This window comes from Eleginops maclovinus, chromosome 2, assembly GCF_036324505.1.
Source record: "Eleginops maclovinus isolate JMC-PN-2008 ecotype Puerto Natales chromosome 2, JC_Emac_rtc_rv5, whole genome shotgun sequence".
Classification (NCBI taxonomy): domain Eukaryota; kingdom Metazoa; phylum Chordata; class Actinopteri; order Perciformes; family Eleginopidae; genus Eleginops; species Eleginops maclovinus.
The window spans coordinates 7,468,451-7,491,847 of NC_086350.1; the positions used below are offsets into that span (position 1 = coordinate 7,468,451).

A 23,397-nucleotide genomic window follows, 5' to 3' on the forward strand; every position below is an offset into this window, starting at 1 on the left:
GTGGTCCACCATTACAATTTTACTTGGGCACCCACTACCTCTGGTTTTAATGGACATCATGAAACAGGAAACATTAATATCTACTTTGGTTGGATCTTAATGCGGTTTCAGTGCCACAAAAGATCCAGCCTGAGCAAACAGGGCATCGGAGAGACAAGGCCTAATGGAGTTTTAATAGATAAATGTTGGCAGGATGTATCTCGGACTCTTCAATAACAGCAGGAAGTGGAAATGTATCCAATGGTTTTTAAATGGTGATGGATGGTAGCAATTGGTTTCATATGTGCAGATGGGAAGAACATTGGTTAGTGGCATACTGGAAGGAGGAGGACACAGATGGAGGGGATAGAGAGTGAAGTAGTTTGCTGATCAGAACTTGGGCAGCATGATAGACAGAGGTGAATGAGGGTTGGGTAAAAGTAGAAGTCAGAGCTTATTAGGAAAGCTCAAATCAACCTTGACAACTTGATAACGAACTTCTTGGATACCGAGGGCTTTTGACGCAAGCGCGTAGCAGGTGTCCTATTTGAAGCAAGGTGGAGGTCTGACAGGCCTGTCACTCTCTGTCTCGCCTTTTTCACCATCATATCTTTGCTTTAATGATGTTTGGCCAGTTTTGGCTGTGGCTGTGTCCGCATGGTAGGGTCACTGCTTTGAAGACTGGATGAATCATCTCATGGTGTATTGACTCATTAAAGGTAGCAAAAGGTTGAGTTATGAACACTACTTCAATAATAAAGCTCTCTGACCTCAATTGAGTTAAGACTAAAATAGAAAATAGTTTGATGGTTGTTTTCCTTTACCTTCGATCAATTAATATACTAAATAAAAACGTTAAAGCCGTTGGTTAACAGTACAGTACAGTGCTACATTCACATCTATAATGTTACTGTTAACTTTATAATCGTAGTCACCGTCACATGCATGCTGGGCTGCCTGACTTTCAATACTAAACTCTAAAAAACTAAGCCCGGCAGACCCACACCTGTCTACTGGACTTAACTTTACTGGGAAAGTAGCAACATGCTTCCACAACAGTGCCATGTGCCTGCTAACTCTCCCGATAGAAAATGATGGGTTTAACACATTTGCAATCAGTTATTTTTTTAGCTGTTCGGCATGATAGGCTCTTTAACCACAGCATCATGCATGCAAAGCACCCCTTTTGATGGCAAATGATTTATGATCAGTGAAGTATTGGATAGGGGTGTCTTATTTTTATGACTTATGAATTATTTCAACATTATAAGAACTACCAGTGCTGTTTATATGCTCTTACGCCTAGTAACTGAAAATATGAAATAGATAAATGAGTTAATGTGTGCCAATCATGGTGACAAGACTCTGGGATGAATAAAAGTATTCTGATTCTGAAGACAAATAAGAGTAATGTTTAATTATTTAGTCAATTCATTGGGGGTGAAGGACAACATGAAAGGACACACAATATGAGTAGTTTTTGTCGATTGATCCACTCCATTTAAAAAAAACCAAATTGGTTTATTTAGATTTGTTATCAGTTCAATCAAGATAAAAAACAAATACAATTTTCATTGCTCTTACTTACTAAATGGTCACTCTTTATTTTAATAAAAAATGTATGAGTTATTGATATACTTTTAAATGATTGTGTGTAAAGGACAACATAAATAGTTATGTCTTTCTAACCGTCTTTGTTTACTTTGGACTTCTCTTTTACTCAGCTTCGTTGGTTTCTGACCTTCATAACGAAAGAAATAAGTATTTCATTTCTGGAAAGAGCACCTGACACAGGGATTTAAACACACTGGAAAAGATAAAACTTTATTTCTCCCTGTCGTGACAATACAAAGTCAACAAGTGCAATAACAATCCAACTGAAAACGGTACTGATCATTCTATCTAAATACATAGACAGAACGTGGTGCACATCATCATCACCACCACCACACCCAAAAAGTGAGGTATCAACCACTACAAAGCTTTTGTGTACAGGTGGGAATTCAACTGTAAGGCAACTGTTACCAGACCACCTGGAGAGACTGAAACACGAGTGTGCTCTCTTCTTCCCATCCTTATTTTATTTTTTTAATATATTGTTTTATGTTTATTTGGGAAGATGTTTGAGCTGATATGATTTACAGTACCACATCATCACAAACCAGGCCAGAGTCAAGACTGTTTTTAAACAAAACAGGAAACATCACAATTTTTAACATTTTAAGAAATACGGGAAATCATCAATTTTCGGACCCTGCTACTGCTCGTCAGAGGCAAAATGAAGTTGTTTTTCTTCCCTGCGTGTGACTAAACTTTATTTAGGATAAGGAAACACCATCTTTGCCTTTTATTGTAGATCAGTAAACCCTGAAAACCATTACATACTCTATATACTCTAGATACATTACATTGCGTTACATTTCCCCCACTTATCCAGCATAAGGGCTCCCTGTTTGCCTCTTCTGTTCACACACTGGGAATAAGGAGGCAGCTACAGAGAGCAAGAGCGTTTAATATATAACTGCTGATCCCTGGGCCAATTATTTCACATGGACACATCCTACTTCTTTGCCCCTGAAAGCACAAGTCTGCTGGGGCGCACACGCAATTAAACTTTAGTCATTTGAATGTGAATGAACTTGCTTTAACAACTCGGCAAATGTGAACATTATTGCTGATAACTGGGGATGAGGCCCATGACCAGAGTTCTGTTCAGAGGGTTCATGAAACATAGAAAGGACAAATATGATGGCAAGACCCCAAGTCTCATGTTTGGCTTATGGCCCACTCTTAACTATTAACGGCGTCTCCTGTTTCAGCGAGGACATTTCATATTCATATGACATAAAGGCTCAGCAGCTGCCAGTTGCAGATGCAAGATTGGGACCGACACCTTGTCCCGACGTACCGTCTGTCCACCTGCTCTTCACATGCTGCCGCTCATATACAGTCTGGCACCCACAGCTGCTTTGTCTAGTAGACCTATCTGATTACAGATCATTTATCTCAGTAGTTATTTGAGCACGAGGAAATCACTGAACTGAAATTACTAGTCAATTTATCTATTGTTCAGCTAACTGGATTTTCTTGATCAATTGGTTGATGTTTGCAAAACAGGTCCTTAGTTTCATCATCTCAGAAAGGATTTGCTGCTTTTCTTTGTCTCCTATAAAATGTATTGAATATCTTTAAAATGTTGGTTGTACAAAACAAGTTATTTTAAGCTCTCTCTCTCTCTAAATTGTTTAAAGGATTTTTCACTATTTTGGAACACTTCATAGACCATATCATGTATTAATTAATTGAGAAAATAATAATTGCCTGACTTCAGTAATTATTCACCTTAAGTTGCGGCCCCTAGAAAAAAATTGCAATTAGACAATTGTAAATAATCAAGTAACAGTGATTTATATACGGAAAGGAGTATCATCTTTATTCAATAATATCAGATAATATAACTACAAATTATTGGGAATTTGGACCTTGTCTCGGGCTGTTGTTGTTATTTTCTAAGAAGTTCAGCTCTAATGTAAAAGTATTTCTTGGAAATAATGATTTTTTTTAACCTTTTTTATAAAGTCAAGAGAGAAAAAGTTGGAGACCTTTTTTTGATATGAGTTCATTATCCTGAAATACTGTATGTCCATTTCATTGAGTCCTTATTAAATGAAAATCCTCCTGAAAGCTCGTGCGATACACCTCAATGATTACCTAGCGCACATTTGGACAGGCGCCTCTGACTTTAACACACCATGTCATCCTTCTGATTAAGCTACTGTACATTATTGCTGACAGTGAAAGGGGGTTTTAATGGTTTTTTACATTTTTATTGTGGCTTATCGCTTGCAATTGTCTCTTACCAGTGTGAGATAAAGAGCCCTGCTTATAATGGAACCAAATGGATATTCATTTACTTCATATTGCTAATGGAGCTGTTTTTCAGTCAGCTCCGGTAATGAGGAAGGGCAAACAAGTCAATGGATGAGTTTCCAGAGGCTACTGTTTCACACTAACTTTAGAAGGAATGCTCTCAAATGGGTCTGTAGGCTCATAGCCAAAGATTAATGTTTAACTTAGCATGAAGCTCTTTGCTGTTGTAAAGGCATCCCTGATCCTCAATAATGTTTTGGATGAGTAACTTTTTGAGAGTGGAGATCCCTTTCCTCAGCATCACTAAACCGAAAAAAGAGAAATATTGATGACCTAATGTAAAACCTTTAGATCTACAACAGTTTATCTGTATGGCCTTGTGTCCTTGTCAGACACGTTACAATATAGAGAAAACACTTGTTTTGCAGAAAGGAGACTAAAATATTTCGTACAAGATATTGTTTTTCAACATGGCTGCAGAGACATTTTGTGTCTGTTTTCAGTAAGTAACAAAAACACTCTACTCTAAGTGAGATGCTCAGCATCAACCTAAGCTGTTACATGTTCCCGAATGTCAACCACTCATATATGTCTCTGACTAGTTCACATAAATAAATCACCAAATAGATAACCCCACAACCGTGTCTAACTGCTACTGAACACAAACTGACACAGCAGTGTAATAAACATGTTATATTTAGAAAGATGAGCTCCTTGCTTCTTGTGGGTACAGTTTATCCAGTTCGGCTCGGATCTGTCGGAGCTGCTCCAGGCTTTGGCAGCCTTTTCAGGGGATCACCGAACACCTGTGAGCTTTTCAATGTGTCGCTCCTCGCCATGGCAGCAGCGGTACGTTCCTCTGTGTCTCCGGCAGCATTTGTTCAGCTGAGTTTCTAACTGCCATATCAGTCTGTCAGTCCAAGGGGGTTTTGTGCTCATTAGAAAAGGGCAGCAGTCACTTCTCACTACTACATATGGCTAACCAACCACTGGTGTTTGAGTCTGTGGTCCAGAGAGGGTGCATCTGTGGGGCGTCTCCTCTGTACCACGTAACGAAACAAGGTGTTGCTACTCTTCAGTGTGTCCACTTCACATGCAGCATCGTTCTGTTCAGGAAGAAAAACAGAAATTGAGTGTTAAGTTTTATTCTTGACAAAAAATCACATCCCAAAATTCACCTTTCTGAAGCTCAAAACCACAATAACTTGGACATATCCCAGCAGATTGAGTTGCCTTGTCATGAAGATGGTGTGGATGTTATCATTTGACTTAAGTATGGAATGTGTATCTAATTCTTTCAATTTCCATAATTAATCTGCTGATTATTTTCTAGACCAATCAATCAGATTTGTTGCTTCTATAAAATGTCCAGGCAAGTGAAGAACAAGCTTTCTAGGATATTTAGATACTTAGACATTTCAAGGATGTCAAACGAATTGATCAGAGTGAACACTATTAAGAAATGGAGGGCTTATCATTGCTTCATCCTCTCCTAACTGACATGTTAAGCCCCGACTGCACGCCTGCGTCATGAAATCAAACTGTGTTGCCACATGAGTTGTTTGTAAAAAAATATTCAGATCTTTTTGAAAAACAGTGGACATAGGTCTTTTGCATGACTGAAATTGTCTCTGATCCGGCTGGGTTGCCTAATTATCAATCAATCAATCAATCAATCATTCAACTTTATTTATAAAGCCCTTTAAAAACAGCCGCAGCTGAAACAAAGTGCTGCACATGGATAAAAACACAAAAACAAAATAAAAACAACAATAAAAAATCAATAACAATATCAAAACAACAAGACCAATGAAACAAATACAGAAACATAGTGTCATGCTGGGTTGAAAGCCAAGGAATAGAAATGGGTTTTAAGACGAGTTTTAAAAATGGGCAGTGAAGGGCAGCTTCTCTAATGTGCAATGGGAGGTCATTCCACAGATTAGGACCGACAGCGGAAAAAGTTCTATCCCCTCTGAGCTTCCGTTTAGGCCTTGATACCTCCAGGAGCAGCTGATCAGCTGACCTGAGGCGCCGGGCAGGAGTGTAAGGATGGAGCAGCTCAGAGAGGTAAGACGGGGCGAGACCATTTAAAGATTTAAAAACAAATAAAATAATCTTAAAATGGACTCTAAAATGCACAGGCAGCCAGTGGAGGGAGGCTAACATGGGAGTGATGTGCTCCCTTTTACGTGTTCCAGTTAGGAGGCGAGCGGCAGCATTTTGGACTAACTGGAGACTTGCGAGGGAGGACTGGCTGACTCCAAGATAATGTGCATTACAGTAATCCAGCCGAGATGTAATAAAGGCGTCGATTACTGTTTCAAAGTGCTTATGTGCAAGGAAGGGCTTCACCTTTGCCAGCTGCCCAAGATTTAAAAAGAAAACTGGACTTCACTATTGCACCAATTTGCCGGTCTAGTTTAAAGTCACTGTCCATCTTAAAACCCAAGTTTGTGACTGTTGGCTTCCTGTAGTGCTCCAAGGGGCCCAGGTCAACAGGAGGGGGTTCACAAGAGCCACTGGGACCGAACACCATCACTTCTGTTTTGTTTTCATTACATTTTAAGAAGTTCATGGACATCCAGGCTTTAATGTCTTCAAGACATAACAGAAGTGGTTTCAGAGAGAAAGCATCCTTCTTCTTCAGTGGCACATAGATCTGGCTGTCATCAGCGTAACAATGAAAAGAGATACCATGCTTTCTCAGGATTGAACCCAGGGGCAGCAGGTACAATGAGAAAAGCAGTGGCCCTAAAACTGAACCTTGTGGAACCCCATATGACCGCGGAGCAGTGCGGGACTCGGAACCACCAAGGCTTACGCACATGGTTCTGTCTGCCAGATAGGACTTGAACCAGTCCAGGGCGGTACCAGAATCCACATTGGTCTGTTATATAACGGCGTATTGGCTGGAAAATCAGCCTGAAAAACACAAAAAACAATAAAACGAGGCAGCTTTGCTTTTCAAAAAGCAATCAGATTTACAGGAATATTTTATAAGTCTGTAAATCTTGTAAATACTTTCAGCCCACCCCAACACTATGAATCACATCCCACATCTCACCCAATTCTGTCACCCAAGATAATACAACTTGTAGATGGGAAAATAACATTTCCACTTTATTGCAATGCACTCCAGAGAAAAAATGACCAACATGCAAAGTAAACGTATGCCAACTGATCTTATAGTTATAGAAAAATATCAATAGCTGCTACCTGACTTGCTCGTGGCCATTCCAAAAGTCATTTCAACTTTAAAGGAGTTAATCCTTTTCTCCTGCTCGTTCATTTTGGCCTTCAGCAGTCCCTGGCTGCCTTTGTAGCATCCATGATGTTAATTAACTCACACCACATGGATAGTGTGGCTTTAATTGGACAAGGTCTTGGCATGCTGCTCTTGTGGACGGACAGGCCAGGAATAATTTCATAATGCACAATTCTATTATTACCAGAGAACCAATGAGTTCAAAGATGGATGTGAATATGCAGGAGGCTTTGATCACGGTCTGACAGAGAGGGGAAACAGTGATGCTGTTTCAGCAGCTGTCTGAAGTGTCATTTCCCCACTGAGAGCTTTTAATGTTGGTGTTGAGATGGTTACCTACAGCCAAAGCTATGGAGACTCCGTTCACTAGACTGAGTGATAATGCTGAGTCACAGGGGTCTGACTGCAGTGTTACGGTTGCTGGTGAGTCAGGTATTTACTGAATGTGTCGGCCGATGCCATTATCACATGAACCGTGGCTAAGCTCAGCTGGCCCAGGAAGATACCAAGCCTGAGTAAGTGGGCGGTTACTGGCACGAGGTGCTGCTGCTGCAACTTGGTGCCAAGTGATTTATGAATCTGCAAGAGACTCTTTGACGTGTCCTGGTTGATGCCAGTGGTGCCATTTGATGTTGCCCAACATCTCAATCCTCCCACTTTTATCTGTGGCACTGCTGGCTGATCCTTAGCATACATTAAAACCAAGGTTGAACTAGCCGTTAGCTTGAGGGCAGCTTGGAGGATAATAGGGAGCCCATCCCAGCTGACATTGGATGTTAAGCAGGGAAACCATGGACAGGTCACAATCTCAATTCTTCCAACAAACTTCCTTAAGGGGCAGCTTATGTTTCATCTTGATTTATAAAGAGCTATTTTTGCACAGCAAGTCTTGATCGGCACTGACTAAAGACATACTTTGATTTTAAAATATGCAGTAAAGCCAGACTGAAATGACAGCAGCAGATCAGACATTTCCTGCAGTTCTGAGAGAGGATAGTGTCAGAGTGGGCGAACTACACAAGGAATGTAAAATAGTAAAAAATATAAGAGATGCTCACTGCCAGCTTTTTTCTTTTGCAGTCAAGCTATCCAGATGTTGCTGCTGCTCCCCAGCACCACTTATTTCTCGATGTGGACTACTAGGCAGAGAGGGTTGGCACAAACTGGGATCCCGGCCAAACTCTAAATGTCGTAATAGCCATGAGTGGACAACCAATCAGTGCTGCAGGGCACTTAATGGCGATAAGCAGGAGCTGCTGAGTTTATCGCCGTTTTAAGGGTTACGTGAGAGCCCTGCCGGGATGGTTGTTTTTCCTGTGCCAATGTCATAGCTTAGCACAGTTTAAAGACTGAAAACTGGCAGCCTGGCTCTGTCTTATTGTAAGAATATCTGCCAACCAACATATCAAAATGTTCATTAGTTAAAGAATAAACTAGCAACACTGTGTGGAGGTCTAAAGCTCACAGATTAAAGGTGGATGCTTTTAACAAAGTATCGTTTATTTTACCAAACTATTTTATCTCTGAAACTGCAAAAGGGTTTTTAACACTTACTGTAGAGAAAATGTCTCTGATTTGGGAAAGTTGGAGGTGTCTTCTGAGCATTTGTAACAATAAATCTATTTAATAGCAGTTTTACTTTTGTATGATTTGCCACCTAAACACAAATAAGTGGATGTATGGATCTATTTTCTTTAAACTGCTGAAGTGCCTTGTGTGATAGTTATACCTCTTATCAATCATTGTGGGATGTTGCTGCCATTAGGTGCCACATTACCCTGTGGGTAAACTCCCATCTGCTGTCGATTTCCTGCTGATAAAGAAACAACGCATTCTTCCAATCAAGTGACCACAATGTCTGGCATAGGAGACCTGTGGTTTTTCTCTCACCTGGGTCGCACATCTCATAGAGGAAAAATGACACCAGTTAACTTTCTTTCATTTGCTCAAACTGGTACAAAATAAATGAATATGAGATTTCATTAAAGGGTATCCGCAGTGAGAAGATAATGCCGGTTTCGCAGGACGCCCACACTGAGCTCTAGCAGTATATACCAGCCGGCATAACTTTCTCTGAGGAAATAGATCATGCATGTGGAAAAACGTTTTGATACTTGACTTGCTGTGAGGATTTCTCCGCTGCACTGGTTACCATTTGTTCTGGATTCCTCAGTTGCTGTGCGACTGGGTTGTTTTTAGATGTTGCTGCGCCCGATGTGGGACTTGACCCCATCTCTGTTTGTTTACATTTGGCCAACAGATGTTCAACTGTAAGTGGACCCAGTTTTCTGAGCCATTACCCTACGTCTTCTCTGGGGGATGAAGATCTCTACCCCCGCAAATAAACCAAGGGCCATGTGATGACGCACTGTGTGGGCAACATCAGCTGTGGTGAACATACAGTATCACCCATTGTAACTTAACACATTAAACAAATCACAGAAGAATGATCTAGATTGTGAGAAGTGGTTCGCTTTGTGAGACTGCCCAAGTCTATTCTAGGCTATTCTTGCCCCAGAAACTGCTGGTGACTTAATTTAGCTCCCAGTATCTGTCAGTTTCTCTGACGGGGAGTATCTAATAATATTCGTAGCTATTTGTTGAATTGCTCCTGCTTATTAAAAAGCCCACACCGCTATCCATGTGTAAGTATTTCCCATCAGTCATTGTCCGCATGAATAACAATGAACTTTACATTCTCTCATTTTCCTTCCCCACTTTATAAATGAGCATTTTGCTGCAATTTCTATCACCATTTTAAAGACTTCCTCTGGTTAAAGCTGCAGAGCTGCCAGCAAAGGTCAACCTCACCAGTCCAGGATTGATGAGTCCTTTCACATCGAACTGACTTCATGTCTAATGAGGAGGCTCCATGGGTATGTCTAGTGTTAGTTAACCATGTTTGCACCAGTAAAGCAGTCCCAGGATCCCTCTGCAGCATCTCAGCTCCCCTATCTATGGCGCACACAGTCCAGACTGCTTCTTAAAGCCATTTGTCAAACCTCTGCCCGCATTAAATTATCATGACCCAAGAGAGATGTCTACCTCTAGGAAGAGACGCTGAGCCTCAGTTTAACAGATAGCAAAGTGCTGCAGATGGAGAACTGCATGAAAAATTGTCTGCACAAAAATGTCTGACTCTATGATCGTGTGGCTGTATCATAGACTGTCTGCCAAAAGAACAAAAAGTTCCCGGCGGCTGTTATATGTTACCGTTCCCTCCTGGCATCGTAAATCATCTTGTATGTTTTAACAACAGTCACATGCAGCCAAAAACACCTTGAGACTCCTGTGACTGTTCTCAAAGGTAATAAAAAAGATAAACGGAAAGGACAGGAGATGATGCTCTGCAACAGCAACTCTGTGAAAGGGCTCTAATGTGACTCAGATCAAGTCTTTCAGGTTAAATAAAAGTAAGGGGCCTCTGGTGGGTAGCGCAGCTTTCACATTATTCTGTTCTCGTCCATTCATTAATGATGACAGCTCCCTGATGAGCTGGTCAGACTTAAAACCCAAATGTGTCCATTAAAAGGATCTTGATGTTGAGGCAGTACAGCTATTCTGAGATGAAAGACAAATACAGATCAGATGCTTCGCTGAAAAGTATCCATTAGTGGGCGGTGAGGCAGAATTCTTAAAATATTGATAAAGTCTGTTTCCCTCACTCCGAGGGAAGCTATTGAAATGACTGAATTCTTTTCCAGTGAGTTGCTATGTTTCAGGAACAGATTTAGCATTATCCCTGGTAGACTATTATCATGTGTGTGTGTGTGTGTGTGTGTGTGTGTGTGTGTGTGTGTGTCCTGTGTGTATCTTTAAAAGGAATTCGAGTAAACGGGGAGCCTGATGTTTGAGCTTCCTCCCCGTTGGCTTGGGAAAAGTATGCAAGAAATGCTCTAATTTGTCCTGCTAGACACGCTGTTCCCTGCCATGTTGCTCTCTCTACGTAACAAAACATCCAGTACAAAGAAAAACAGACACAAGGAAATGAGACACAGAAGGAACCTGCGTCTAAAAAAAGAAATGTAGTAAGAGAACATTTCTTATAGGGGCATTTGAATCCCTTTTTAAATAACAAGTCTCTGCACTTACTTGCTTGTTAGAGTAGAATAATATAAAGTCAGGGCAGAAAATCCTACTCACTGGAAACTGCTTCTTTTAATGATGATGCATACTTTACATCTGATGGCTTTTCTGTTGACAAAATAACAGCCATCACTGTGATGTTAATTACTAAGTAACATACGCATTAATAGCAGACCTGATTTGGCTTCTTTGCTGAAGGAAGTCCATTAAAGACAAAACAAAACTAAAACTGGTTACAGGATGTCCTATGAACCCCCAAGAAGAAATGTAGGTTTTGGGCTTTCTAAATAAAATTGACTTGACAAAAATAGTTAAAAGTATATATTAACTAAGTAACTAAGCATCTACAATCCCTACAGTATTGTCCAGCTTCTGCACCTGTCTGTAATGCACACATTATTATTTGCACACTGCCAGCGCTCCCATGGAGATTTTTCCATGCAGTCACCAGCTGTGGTTACCCAGGTGATTAATGATGTAAATCTTACCTCACAATTTGCTGATTCTTGCAGCTTCGAATTAGAAATGCATGCCTAACTGCAGGTTGGCGGTTGTCATGTGACGAACAGTGACTCACCATGCGGTGGAGGTGTTGTAGGGCAGGAGTGTGGGGCTGTGGCTCTCCCCTCTCAGGCTGTTTCTGGGCTGGTAGTGGCTGGAGACCATGGGCGGGGCTTGAGCCGGGGTCTCACTCTCCTCCGGCATGGACTTGTTCCACTGACTGCGAGCCTTCTTCAGCCATCGTCCTCCCAGACCCCATTTCTCCAGGTAAACCCGGCACAGCTCATAGTTTATGGCAGAGTAGTAGAGAAAGTCCAGCGCCAGCAGCACGATCACGAAGAAGCCATAGATCCACACACCGACCAGGGCTGTATAATTACTGTGGGAGAGACAGACGAGGGGGGGGGGGGTATTAGCATTATTAATCTGGGAAAGATGGTGATGAACACTCGCATGCTCAGAGGTATACCATCCAGAAACCCTTACATCCCAAAAGCTACATCAGAGCTGCCAGATGCAAATGTTTGCCAAATGCTCCCTTGATTAAAAACTAGTTAAATACATTTTGAAGAAACCCTCCATCTGCTGCTTTTTAAAATTCCACAAATGAAATTGCAAAACAAAGGCATTAGCACAAGACCCCTCTAAATCCATCTCATACTGGCTCCCTAAATCTGTTCTCCTTTCATCAACTCTTCTACATTTTTGTTTTTTTTTTACTAAATTCATCCTGATTTATGTGGTACTTTTGAACTTTATTGTAGACCACCCACAGCCATAAAGCACAGCAAGGTTAACACACTAAAATAGCTTCCCGAGAAATTTGAGAAGCAGCATTTTGCCAAAACAGGGTTGCTAAATATCTGGGTGTGATGTCTTTGTATCTGTGGTGCTGAGGACATCAAGTTGGAAATTGTCACACAAATTGAAAGGGATTCCATTACACAGAATGAATGAGACAGAGATCACACAGGAAAGTACTTTAAAATAGAGAATTATAAAGAGGGAAAGCCATCTTTTATGTACAACACAGTTTGCAATTTGTTTGACTGTATTGACTGAAACTCTCACATAAAAGTGAAGTTCAAGTTTTTCTACTTGAGTAAATAAAGTGAATCTGCTCCTGTCTGAAAAAGACATGTGGCCTTCGGATATTTATCTAAATATGTGGCTTCAAAATGAACATCAGCGGTGCTTGAATGAGCACCTTGACAGGCTCATTCTGCAACAGTAAATGTTTCTTTTGCCTCTCTTCGCCTCTGTGTTCAAGACATTTACTTATAATACAGTGTGTGTCTGCAGGTAATTTGGGGGGCACTAGGTGTTATTGGGTTGGAGGTTAGCAAGAATTTGTGCACAGTCCTTTGCTTCATCGATCATGAACACACAACTAAAACAAATGTTGTTCAATATTTTACACGGCTTCCTCAGAGAATGAAAGCAGAGGCAATTGATTTTCTGTCAGAGGTTTCTAGCAGTTCTTCGTGTTGCTTTACTAATATTTCATTCTGCAATAACTCCTCTTCCACTGTGAATCTATTCTGATTCTGCATCCTTTTCAGCTACTCTGCAACTAAATGGAGAGCTACAAAGCACTGACTTGTGAAACCCTCAGAGGACAAACGCCTTCATTGTTACCTTGAACTGGAGTAAATATGAAGCTATCATAACATTTTCTCCATGCTGTGTGAGCAGAGAGCAGTTATGGCCTGTTTAACTCGCTTGGCCAGAGGTAAATATCAGACCTGCAGTCCCCTCGCCCCAGTGAGCCCGGATGAAAGAGTGGCATAACAGGCCATCTGACACTAAAATGAAATATCATGACCTGCTGCAGGGCAGTGTGAACCATCAGAGACAGAGGCATGCTGGGAGGGCATTAGTACACAGGGCTGAGAGCTGAGAACAAGAGGATCCTTTTGTCTGTGTCCTTCATTCTTAAATCTGTGGATAAATTGAGGGATAGATAGATAGATAGATAGATAGATGGATGGATGGATGGATGGATGGATGGATGGATGGATACATAGATGTACTTCAATTCCAAATTGGGATTTTTTGAAAATGACTATGAGCATGTCGGCAGGTACGTATGTGTGTGCTGTAAAATAAACTATTAACAATTCTTGCAGGTGTCCATACTACACTGTGAAAGGATACCATGTGGTCTTTAATATAAAAGCCAGCACTTAACACCTGCCTTTTGGGAAAGATCAAGTGGAGGCGTTCCACACAACACAACAACTGCTCTCAGCATCTGCTCTTCTCTGTGCCGGTGTCAGTGCCTCTATGCGGATCGATGTCAACAAACCCTCTGAGTAAGAGGCAGACAGTGTCAATGAGCGCGATACTGTCGAGGGAGTGAAGCGTTTGTGAGCAGGCATACTATAACCAGCTGTTTTTATAGGATCTGAGGAAGTGTCATATCTGAAGCTGTTTGTTCCACTTGAGGCTGTTCCCAAAACACTCTACTCAAGATTCAGCACAACCTATTTTCCCTTTATTATCCCTAACAAGCCATAGAGGCTGGCCTGTTTTCCCATTTCTTTTTATTATTGCAGTATAACTCAAAAACTACAAAAGACAATTCCATGCAATTTGGTGGGAATTTCATCATAGCCCAAAGAGGAACGGATTAGCTTCTGAGTAGGGCCACAATAAAACCAATAATAAAGCACTTAAAATGTTACTCATTGCTTCTGGACATGAAGGCTTCTAAGTAGCTATTCAGTCTAATGCCTGATTTGCTTTGCAGCTGAAGCCATCAGTCAATTGATTACTCCAAACCGTGATGATAGTAAATGAATCGTTATTCAAGCAAAAAGTCTCTAGCATTTTCTTTGGCCCATGTGCTTGCAAAGCTTGAGTTTTTATTCCTCCATGGATTTAATTGTTTTCCAACATACCTGACCACCCATCATAATCATGTTGTATTTGGTCAAGATCCAAAGCCATTTCTTAAATGTTACTAAACCCACACATTTAGATTAGCAGCCTTGGTCACAGGGCTTGATGAGTGCATACAGTTTGAGCTAGGGCTGCCACCTTATCAAAAAGTGAAGTTTGAATGAATTAAAAGTTATTTATTAACTTAATTTGCATTTCTAAGCACCCCCTGTTGGTCCACAAGCATAACTTTAACAGAAAGACATTGTAAAACATGACATCCTCCAGGCTTGAATATGTTTTTCATCATCAAACTTCAAACTGTATGAAGGTGGTTTAAATAATGTAGCTACGCCTTCAAGTGAAGATCAACTATGTATGGCTTGTAAATTATTGTACAATAGTAGAGACTAAGCTGATCACTAGTAGCTTTGAACTGTAACATTTGTAACTGTGGTTCCTATCAATGTACCAAATGTATTTGAATAAAAATATTACAAAAACAAAACTTCAAACTGAACCAGAAAAGGAAAATAGGACTAATGAAGGTGCTTGAAGAGGTTCAGGGGCCACATGACAGCGTGACTGTTTTTTTTTGCTTACTTGTGTGCGTAACCAGCTGTGGTGGTGGTGAGGTTGACCTGCATGATCATCTGGAACTCGGCCTCGTTGCAGCAGTATTTGAATTCGGTGTGGTTGTGGTAGCAGCAGAACATGTAGGTCTTGTTGTTGTCCGAGAGGCGTGGGCAGTGAAAGCCGAAGTGGTATCGCCCCTTGTGGTCGGAGTACGGTTCACACACTCGGTAATGAGCTGAGAGGGCTGTAGATTTGCGAAAGGACAAACATTAAGATGGTACATCAGTATGGCAGGAAACAAAAACACAGTCACACATTGAATCGTGACTCATGACCTTTTGGGGTTTGTGTTTTTCTTTCTTCCCTGAAAAAATGACAATACCTTATTTGAATTATTGATGAAAAACGGCTCTGGAGGGAATACGTTTCAAACTGCAGCAGCTCAACGACAAACTACTGAATGCTTTTAGTTTTTCTTTATCCTGAGAGAAAATGTGACTTGAATGCAATAGTAATAGTATAGGATTAGAACCAGTAAAAAACACACTGTACTCTCAAAAATAATCAGAAAGGAGTTGAAGCGTTAAGCACCCAGGACCTGATCAGTTATTATTAAAGGAACACAGTGACTCAGAAACCTTCAGTTAATCTTAATCATTAGGTTACTATGCAATCATAGGGTCAGTGCCTCTGGATGGAAACCCTTTATGCTGTACAAATGGTACTCCTTTGCATTCATTTTTAGCGGTACATTCAAGTGCCTGCACCTTCATAAGAAAATAAATCTGTTCCGCCTCAAAGGGGGGGAGGAAAAAACAATATTGTTTTTGATATAAATTCTGGCAACCAATAATGCCAAATGAAATCAACAATCCACGTTAGCAGCAGCTGAGACCAATCTGTCAGAGAAATGAACCAGATATGATTAGTGTCAGTTTACGGGGCTGATGATAGTAAATGTACATCGCAGTGGAACAGGAAGTACCCACAAGCCTTCAAAACCAATCAGTATCAGCATTTGTTTGGAGACTCTTACTTTATATTACTATATTAAGACGAAGATTGAATGGTCCAGACCCTGTAAGCAGCATAGTTTAATATAGAAACTGCTGGTTAGTTATTTTATTTTATTTAATCAATAAAGTTCTTCTTTTTCAACATGGCCAACATAAAGAACAATAAGAGTACTGAGAAACATAAAAAAAGACACAAATAATAACACAAAATATGCCACAAATCAGATAACGATAATTTAGATTGTATTATCCTAGAAAATAGTATCTAAAACAACCCGAGAGTTGTTTTAAAAGCTGAAAAAGACTTGAGACTATTACATCCAGATCCTAAATTACTCTTTGAAATTGGAAGATGGAAATGTAAACAACATATCTTTGAAGGCCATTTTAAAGTCAAAATAACATGTGTGCTCCAGACCAGACTGTAATGGTTATATTGCTACTAAATACCTGTAAATATATTTTTATGTGATACTCTGATGTAATTTCCTGGTCCAGAAAGCTTAAATCCTATGATGATATCAGCCATGCTGATCAATCTGACTCTATTTATGTGCGTCATTTGCTGATTCCATAATAAATAAATCTCTTTGATTTATTTGTGCTTGGTCATTCTCAGTCTAAACATAAATAAAATCCTGCCGTTTCCTGTGAAGTGCATCCAGATTAGTTTTACTCTAACTGATTTGTCTTTATCGTCCGTGTTTTCCTTTCATCAGGGCAGCCTAAAATCTGGCAGAAGTGTCGCTGTGATTTAGTTCAAGGTCCACTTATGCTGCCGGGTGATAGAAGTCTTTCAGTAATCTCAGACAGGGAGCGATCAGCATTTGAAAGGAGAGGGCTCTTTCAGGTTATAATGAGCTCGGTGTGGCCAGCCATCTTCCCATTGACAGCCAGGAGCATCAGTGGGGGTGAAATGAAGCGGTGCTGAAGGACACAGGAGGATTAGAGTTCAGGGTGTTTTTTACAAGGAGAAAACTGTTTATTTGACCCTTTGATTGGTGTCCAATGGCTCTGCAATCAACCCGTGTTATTTATACCCTATAACTTGTTTGTGAAGAAGGGGTCAGCAGTTTGTCGGTATACGTACTGGCAGTAAGGAAACAGACGCCCTCAACATGGGAAGCGGACCATAAAGACCTCTAATGACGCAAAATGTAAAGCTTTAAAAAAAAAAAAATAGTTCAAGGAAAGTCTCTGGATTCTTAAATGAACAACAGCTGCTGGAAACTATACCGTTGTAAACACATGCAACTGCTTAATTTCATTAACACCTCTTAATATTTAGGATACAGTTAACAGCTTGGCTTTCAACGTGGCTTGCCTGTGGCTACCTCTCCAGCACTCAGCTAAAAACCATCCACATGTGAACATCAGTCGCTGCTTACACATGAAGTTTATTATGACTTCACTCTGTTAGAAATTCTGCATGCCATCAGCATACCAATAGGACAACAATGTGTTCAATCAATCAACCAATCAAAATCCTGCTGGTTCTAGCTTCTCTATTGTGATATGCTTTTATTCTTTGATTTCTATCTTTGTAAATCAAATGTTGTTGTTAATGTTGGTCAAACCAAACTTGATAATGTACATTTTCACTATATTTTCCACATTTATGTTGTAGTTTTTAGGCAAATTTGTCAATAAAACGGAAGCTGAATGACAATTGAATTGACATTAGTTTCAAATAAATAAATCTTCTTTTATAATCCCTTCTAATCATCGGATTCAGAGAAGAAAATAGAAAAACGTATTTAGATGGGGTGTGATAAGTGTGGAAATCCCGGTATAACACCCGTCTCTGTGGGCTGATAAATTCATTTGAAGTAGATATGCTGAATTTAAAACAAGAGTGACTTTTCTTTTGATTAGCTGGACATGAACAGACTTCCCTTTCTTACTTTGATGATTATTGCTTTATTCCAACCTTCTCCTCCTGTTAGCTTTTGAGCTGATTTTTTCCCTCCTTTTTTTCCTCTTGCCCCATTTTGTCAATTTTTTAACTTGATTTGGCATCTTTTCCCTTGTGCATAATGTACTGTATGTTCCATATCTGAGAGATGTGTTGGCTGGGTTCTTCCCTTTGTATCTTTTGAGGTTATAATGTGCTCGGTTCACCGTTTTATGCAGCATGGCCTCGTTTACACAGCACCTTGAGGTTTAGCTCTTTTCCTGCCAAGTACACTTTATTTTTTGGCAATAAATGATTCTAAGTTTAGTGTCTCTGACTTAACTTCAGCCCATCAGCTGTCAACTTCTACCTCCTACTAAAACTGTTTATTGAGGTTGTTTTTTCTGTATTTATTTCATGGCCGTGCTGGCTGACTCATTGAAGTACTGTTACGTTTTGGAGCATCCAAAGTTATAGATGCTGCTTCGAGCACGCCTATACAATCTAGGAACACTCTGAAAATCTGTACGAGTGTCTGGAGGCCCATGTAATTAAAGAAATATGAACTTGTGAGAGCCAGACAGATAAGCACACACACAGCTTTACAGACCTGCAGTGGACAGCAGGAGGAAGATGACCGTCAGGACATTAAAGGACTGCCGGCTGGTGATAGTCATCTTCTCGTCCTCATGTGGGAAGAAGGGAAGGAGCAGGAGGGATGGATGGGGGGGGTGGGGGCTGCTCTGCTTTAGCTGGGCTTGGGCATCTTTTGCTTGTTGACAGCTCCTCTCACATGGCTGCTGCCGCTGGGAGTCTGGACTCCTGATGGGAACAAGACAAGCAGAGAGAGGAAAGATTAAGAGATTTGATTTAGCTTTCTGGAAGTTCCTCCCCACTGTGTGGACAGCTTGTCTGGCAGTGAGCTCCCATCATGCCTTCCGAAATCTGTCCTCAGGTTTAGAGAATATGATGACTTGGGCATTCATTTGAATTGAAATTGGCACTCCGGACAAAATCCCAATAGTGACAACATTTTTCTTCTGTTTTAGACAGGCAGAGAGGTTTGCACTTCATGCTGGCACTTTAGATTTGGAAATGTCATGTTGTAGATGTAGAGTATTGTTGTAAATATAGCCGAAAGATTTGGGAATTATATGGCAATTGGATGAAACGATTGGTTGATTAATTTATTTAGTTGACTGACCTAAGATTAATCAGCAACTATAAAGTAAAAGACTTATTGTTGTTTTTCAAACAGTTCATAACAATAGCAATAGTTAGTGTGATCTGGCATTCATAATCAGGTAGCATGTAGATCACCAGATAGAGGATTCACTTTTCAATGATAAATACATTATACTTATATTTGTTTTATTTTTTATTACGGATAACCCATAAAAGCATTACAGTGAGTTGCATCAGTAATGCCGCCTTTCTTCAGACTTTCTGGAAGAACAATAATGCTTACTAATGCATTATGTCAGCACTTCAAAATATTGAATACAGAACTTGATCCTTTTGAGCACTAAGTTTAAAATAAATGATCTAATAGCCAGCAGATATTTCATTATGTAACATTACTTGGCAGTAAAGAAATGCTATAGTGCAAAATGTGGTTTTCTTAGAGAAATGTTTTTTTTAAACCCAAACAGAACTTGCTCCTTCAGCACAGAGTACAGAGTTTTGATAGCAGAACTGCTGAGGAGCAGTTTGCCTGTAAATGATGCATCCTGGGAGTTCATGAACTCTTCATCTATCACTCGGGACGATTTAAAGCTGTGTCACAGCTGTCCCTCCACTGTTGCTAAAATAGATTAATGGGGTGGCGTAACTTTGTGCTTAGCCACGCTTGTTCCTGTTCTTTGGCTAATTATTCCTTTTAAAGTACCGGAGGACATTGCTTGTAAACAGTCCCTCTCCATGCATAAGCTAAGGGTGATATTTATGGTAATTTATTACAAACTCAGTCAATGAACCATTTGAATTTAGCAGTGGCTTTACTTTAGTAAAGTTCAGAATCACCTTGATGTTGAAAGCTGTTATCAGTGACACCACATGTGACAGAGGAACCCAGCAAGAGCCTGAAAACAGGGATTCTAATGGATGGTTTGTTTACATTTAAGGGTGGTTAAAATGCAAGACATCAAAGCCAGCTATCTGCACAAGCTTCATACCAGGTAGTGTTCAAATGGTTTGGAAAAATGTGTATTTGCTCCTTTAAAGCCATAAAATCTCCAATATTTATGACATGGATTCAATTTCAACTTGAGAATCAAGATTTGCAAATGACCCCAAGGCCCCGAGGGCTTTGGCTGCAAGTTTGTGCAAAGAAAGTTAAACCTTCTCTCTGCAGAAACTGCATGGAATGTGTAACAAAACTCAAGTCCTGAATTATTGACGAGCCGACAGCAGAAAGAAAACCCACATATATGGAGCAACAACGAGAAGTTTAGAAGAGCTGCTATGGCGGATCACATCCAGTTTGATGTTGCATCACCACCTGTTTGTCTTTTTCTCCAATGATTGCAAGATGTTTTGGTGAAAAAGTGCAGTGTGGTACAGAGAAATCTGATTTTAGACACCACTTTTGTTCTCATGAACAGGTGATCGTCTTTCACCATGTCAGAATCCCAAAGTGATATATCACTTCATAGAGCATCTACCTTTGAAGCTGGGATGATGATGATGTGGTTGGTATAATCAAGAGGAGAAGATGAAGGTGAATTAGTTAGTGGTGCACACAGGTGATTACATTACCATAGAGCTGCAATGATACATATTCCCCACCAATATGTATATTTGCCATACTATATACTGTATATACTTTGCTGCACAGAAAGTATTGGTGTGATTTTAAGTAGGCTGTAAAGAATGTGGTGAGAGAAGAAGCACTTAACAGTTTTCACAGCTTTCACATCACTGCACACCTGGCTAATCCGTGCAGAACGCGGGCATAGCTGTCTTCAGATTTAGAAAAGGATGGGTGATGCACACCTCTAAAAACCCTATGTGCATTAATACTTTCTATGTTCTTGAAAAGACGATTGATCTGAAAAGGGCCACATATACTGATCTGTGTACTTTAAGCCTTAGGATTCACCCCAAATTACCAAACAGCCTTAGAAGGATCTTAAAACATCACATGATCACGTCTGATGGAGCTTAGATAGGTATTACACATATGGACACAGAGACCCTAGACTTGCAGCAAAAAAATGGGATCCTACCTGACCCGATTTAAACTAAATTAAACCCTGTTCTCAGTAACCAAGAGGTTTCCCCTGAGAGAATATAGATATATATTTGTGTTCCCTCAGAGGGAGATGCAGCCCCTAGCTGGTTATTAACATGGTGTGTAGCAGCATGAATGTGAAATCAAGCTTTACTGAAAAAACTTGTGGCTGTTTAATCGTGCCTTCCTGGATAAACAAATGTATCGGAGGAAAGTAAAGCTGTGTAAACACCTTGGAGACTCCCTCTGCCTGTCAGCTGCTGTGTTAGTTACTGTTGTTCTATGTGTTCGAGCTCCCTCTTGTTGCCACGCTTTCTTACGTAATCCAAACAGCACGGGTTGCACACGATCAAACCAATATACAAGTTGTTCCATAGACCGTATGGACAGAATATGTATGTGGAGCACAGCAGGATGCCTCCGCTGGAGTCTTTTAAAGCGTTTTGATCGGACAAGCTGTTCCCTCTTCAGAAAGCCAGGCAGCTTAGATCCCAGGAGACTTGTTAAAGTGGCGTTTTTTATGTTTTCCTCTCTTTTTACTTCTGGCGAGAGCTTGAGTGTAGTCTACTGTCAGTTGACAACATGTGCAGTTCAACGAGGGATTCCCATCTTCTCAAGTCCCCCTCTGCACAGACTCCTGTTCCCTTCTGCAGCTGTTGTCTCTTACAACACAGTATTCGGTCACACGGAGTCCCATCATTGTGAAGTTACTGCCGGTGCTGTACTGTCTGTCCAAGGGCAAGGTTCACGTCATCACAGCGCTGCATTTGTTTGCAAAGAAGAAGTGGATTTGAAGGGTCTGTGTAACGAGCCTGATGGTAGTGGAGTAGAACATGTAAATACACAGCATTGTACACCGTGTATCGCTCACACACTGCGCCGCTGAACAGGCGTGCAACACAGATGGAGCTACTTGCTGTTTATGTCTGAGATCCAAATAAAATATACATTAAGACCATGACAACTCAGGGTTAGCCACTCAGAGTAAATGTAACGGCTGCTGCTGCATTAGAGGAAAAATATTAAAAATGAACGCATTCCTAGCGAACCAAAAGCACACATATAACTCTATTGTTATATAAGAAGGAAATATTAAGTGACCAATTACTACAGCCACCACTTTGAAAATAACTGCATTTTTTTTATCACGAGCACGCAGCAGAAGACCAAAATCTGTCAGAGGTTTGACGAGGGAATGTGCAGGGGAAGATGTTTGATTATTCTAAGATTAGTGATATGCTACGTCTCCTCATCTCATGAACAGTCTTGTGTAAGTCTTATCTTTGTTCAAACATTAACTTTAAACATGTTATTGTGCTTTCTACACATCACTATTTATTTAGTCCAGCTAAGTCTTTTATTTAAGAAGCTTTCAAGTTTTTAAAGGCAGGATTTCAACTTGAGAATTCTCTCTTGCTTCAACTTACCTTCATTTTTAGTTAAAACATTTAGGCCTGTCATTTTGAGTATTAACATAACCTTTTATCTCCTGTGTGGATGATAGTAGTGGGATATTTCTGCCTCATTATTAGGTTTGTGTTTTCCTCAGAGCACACAAATACTGTCTGTTGCTACGCTGGCTCTTAATCCTTGTTAATGTGTGTTATCAATCACCCTAAAACACTCAAGTTTGTGGACATCGGGACTGAGGTGCAGGTTAGAGATGTGACTCCCACTTCACCCGGGGAAATGTGTGTGTGTGTCTGGCTGCATTTCATATCTGGTTCTGCTGATGGGCTCGCGTCCAAATACCGATCAGTGTTCTGCTGCGACGAGCCCCGTGCCTAATTGATGCTGCCTTTGACTGTCATCGTAATAAATTGGGTTTCATTCGCTTGTGATGAAATTAGGGCTTCACTCAGCAGCCCAATAGAGCTCCATTAGGATACCAGCCCATGTTGGGAGATTTAGAGCGATGATCTAATGATCACCATTGGCACAGAGAGTTGAATTGTGTTCAGCGATATGTTCAATGAGTGGCAGCCTGAGGCCTTAGTGTCAGAGGTTTATGTTGAGTTTCTTACAAGACCAAGTCATGTTCACACCGTTTTGCATGGATGTAAACCAGGCCCCCCGTCAGAGGGTGCACCTC

At 40.5% G+C, this 23,397-nt stretch overlaps 1 protein-coding gene across 2 annotated transcripts in view; it reads right to left on the reverse strand.

The window, feature by feature from the left end:
• Window positions 1–1,376: 1,376 nt before the first annotated feature.
• The window catches only part of shisal1b (shisa like 1b), a 34,339-nt gene continuing 12,318 nt past the window's right edge, over window positions 1,377–23,397 (reverse strand). Inside the window, exons 2-5 of one of the 2 annotated variants that reach the window (XM_063877349.1) lie at window positions 18,684–18,895; window positions 15,191–15,407; window positions 11,781–12,083; window positions 1,377–4,955 (exon numbers count right to left, since the gene is read on the reverse strand). In XM_063877349.1, the coding sequence (XP_063733419.1) occupies window position 4,955; window positions 11,781–12,083; window positions 15,191–15,407; window positions 18,684–18,750 (588 nt within the window). In that variant the 5' untranslated portion in view covers window positions 18,751–18,895 and the 3' untranslated portion in view covers window positions 1,377–4,954. Of the gene's footprint in view, window positions 4,956–11,776; window positions 12,084–15,190; window positions 15,408–18,683; window positions 18,896–23,397 lie in introns of those variants that run through there. The other variant, XM_063877348.1, reaches the window with a different exon arrangement.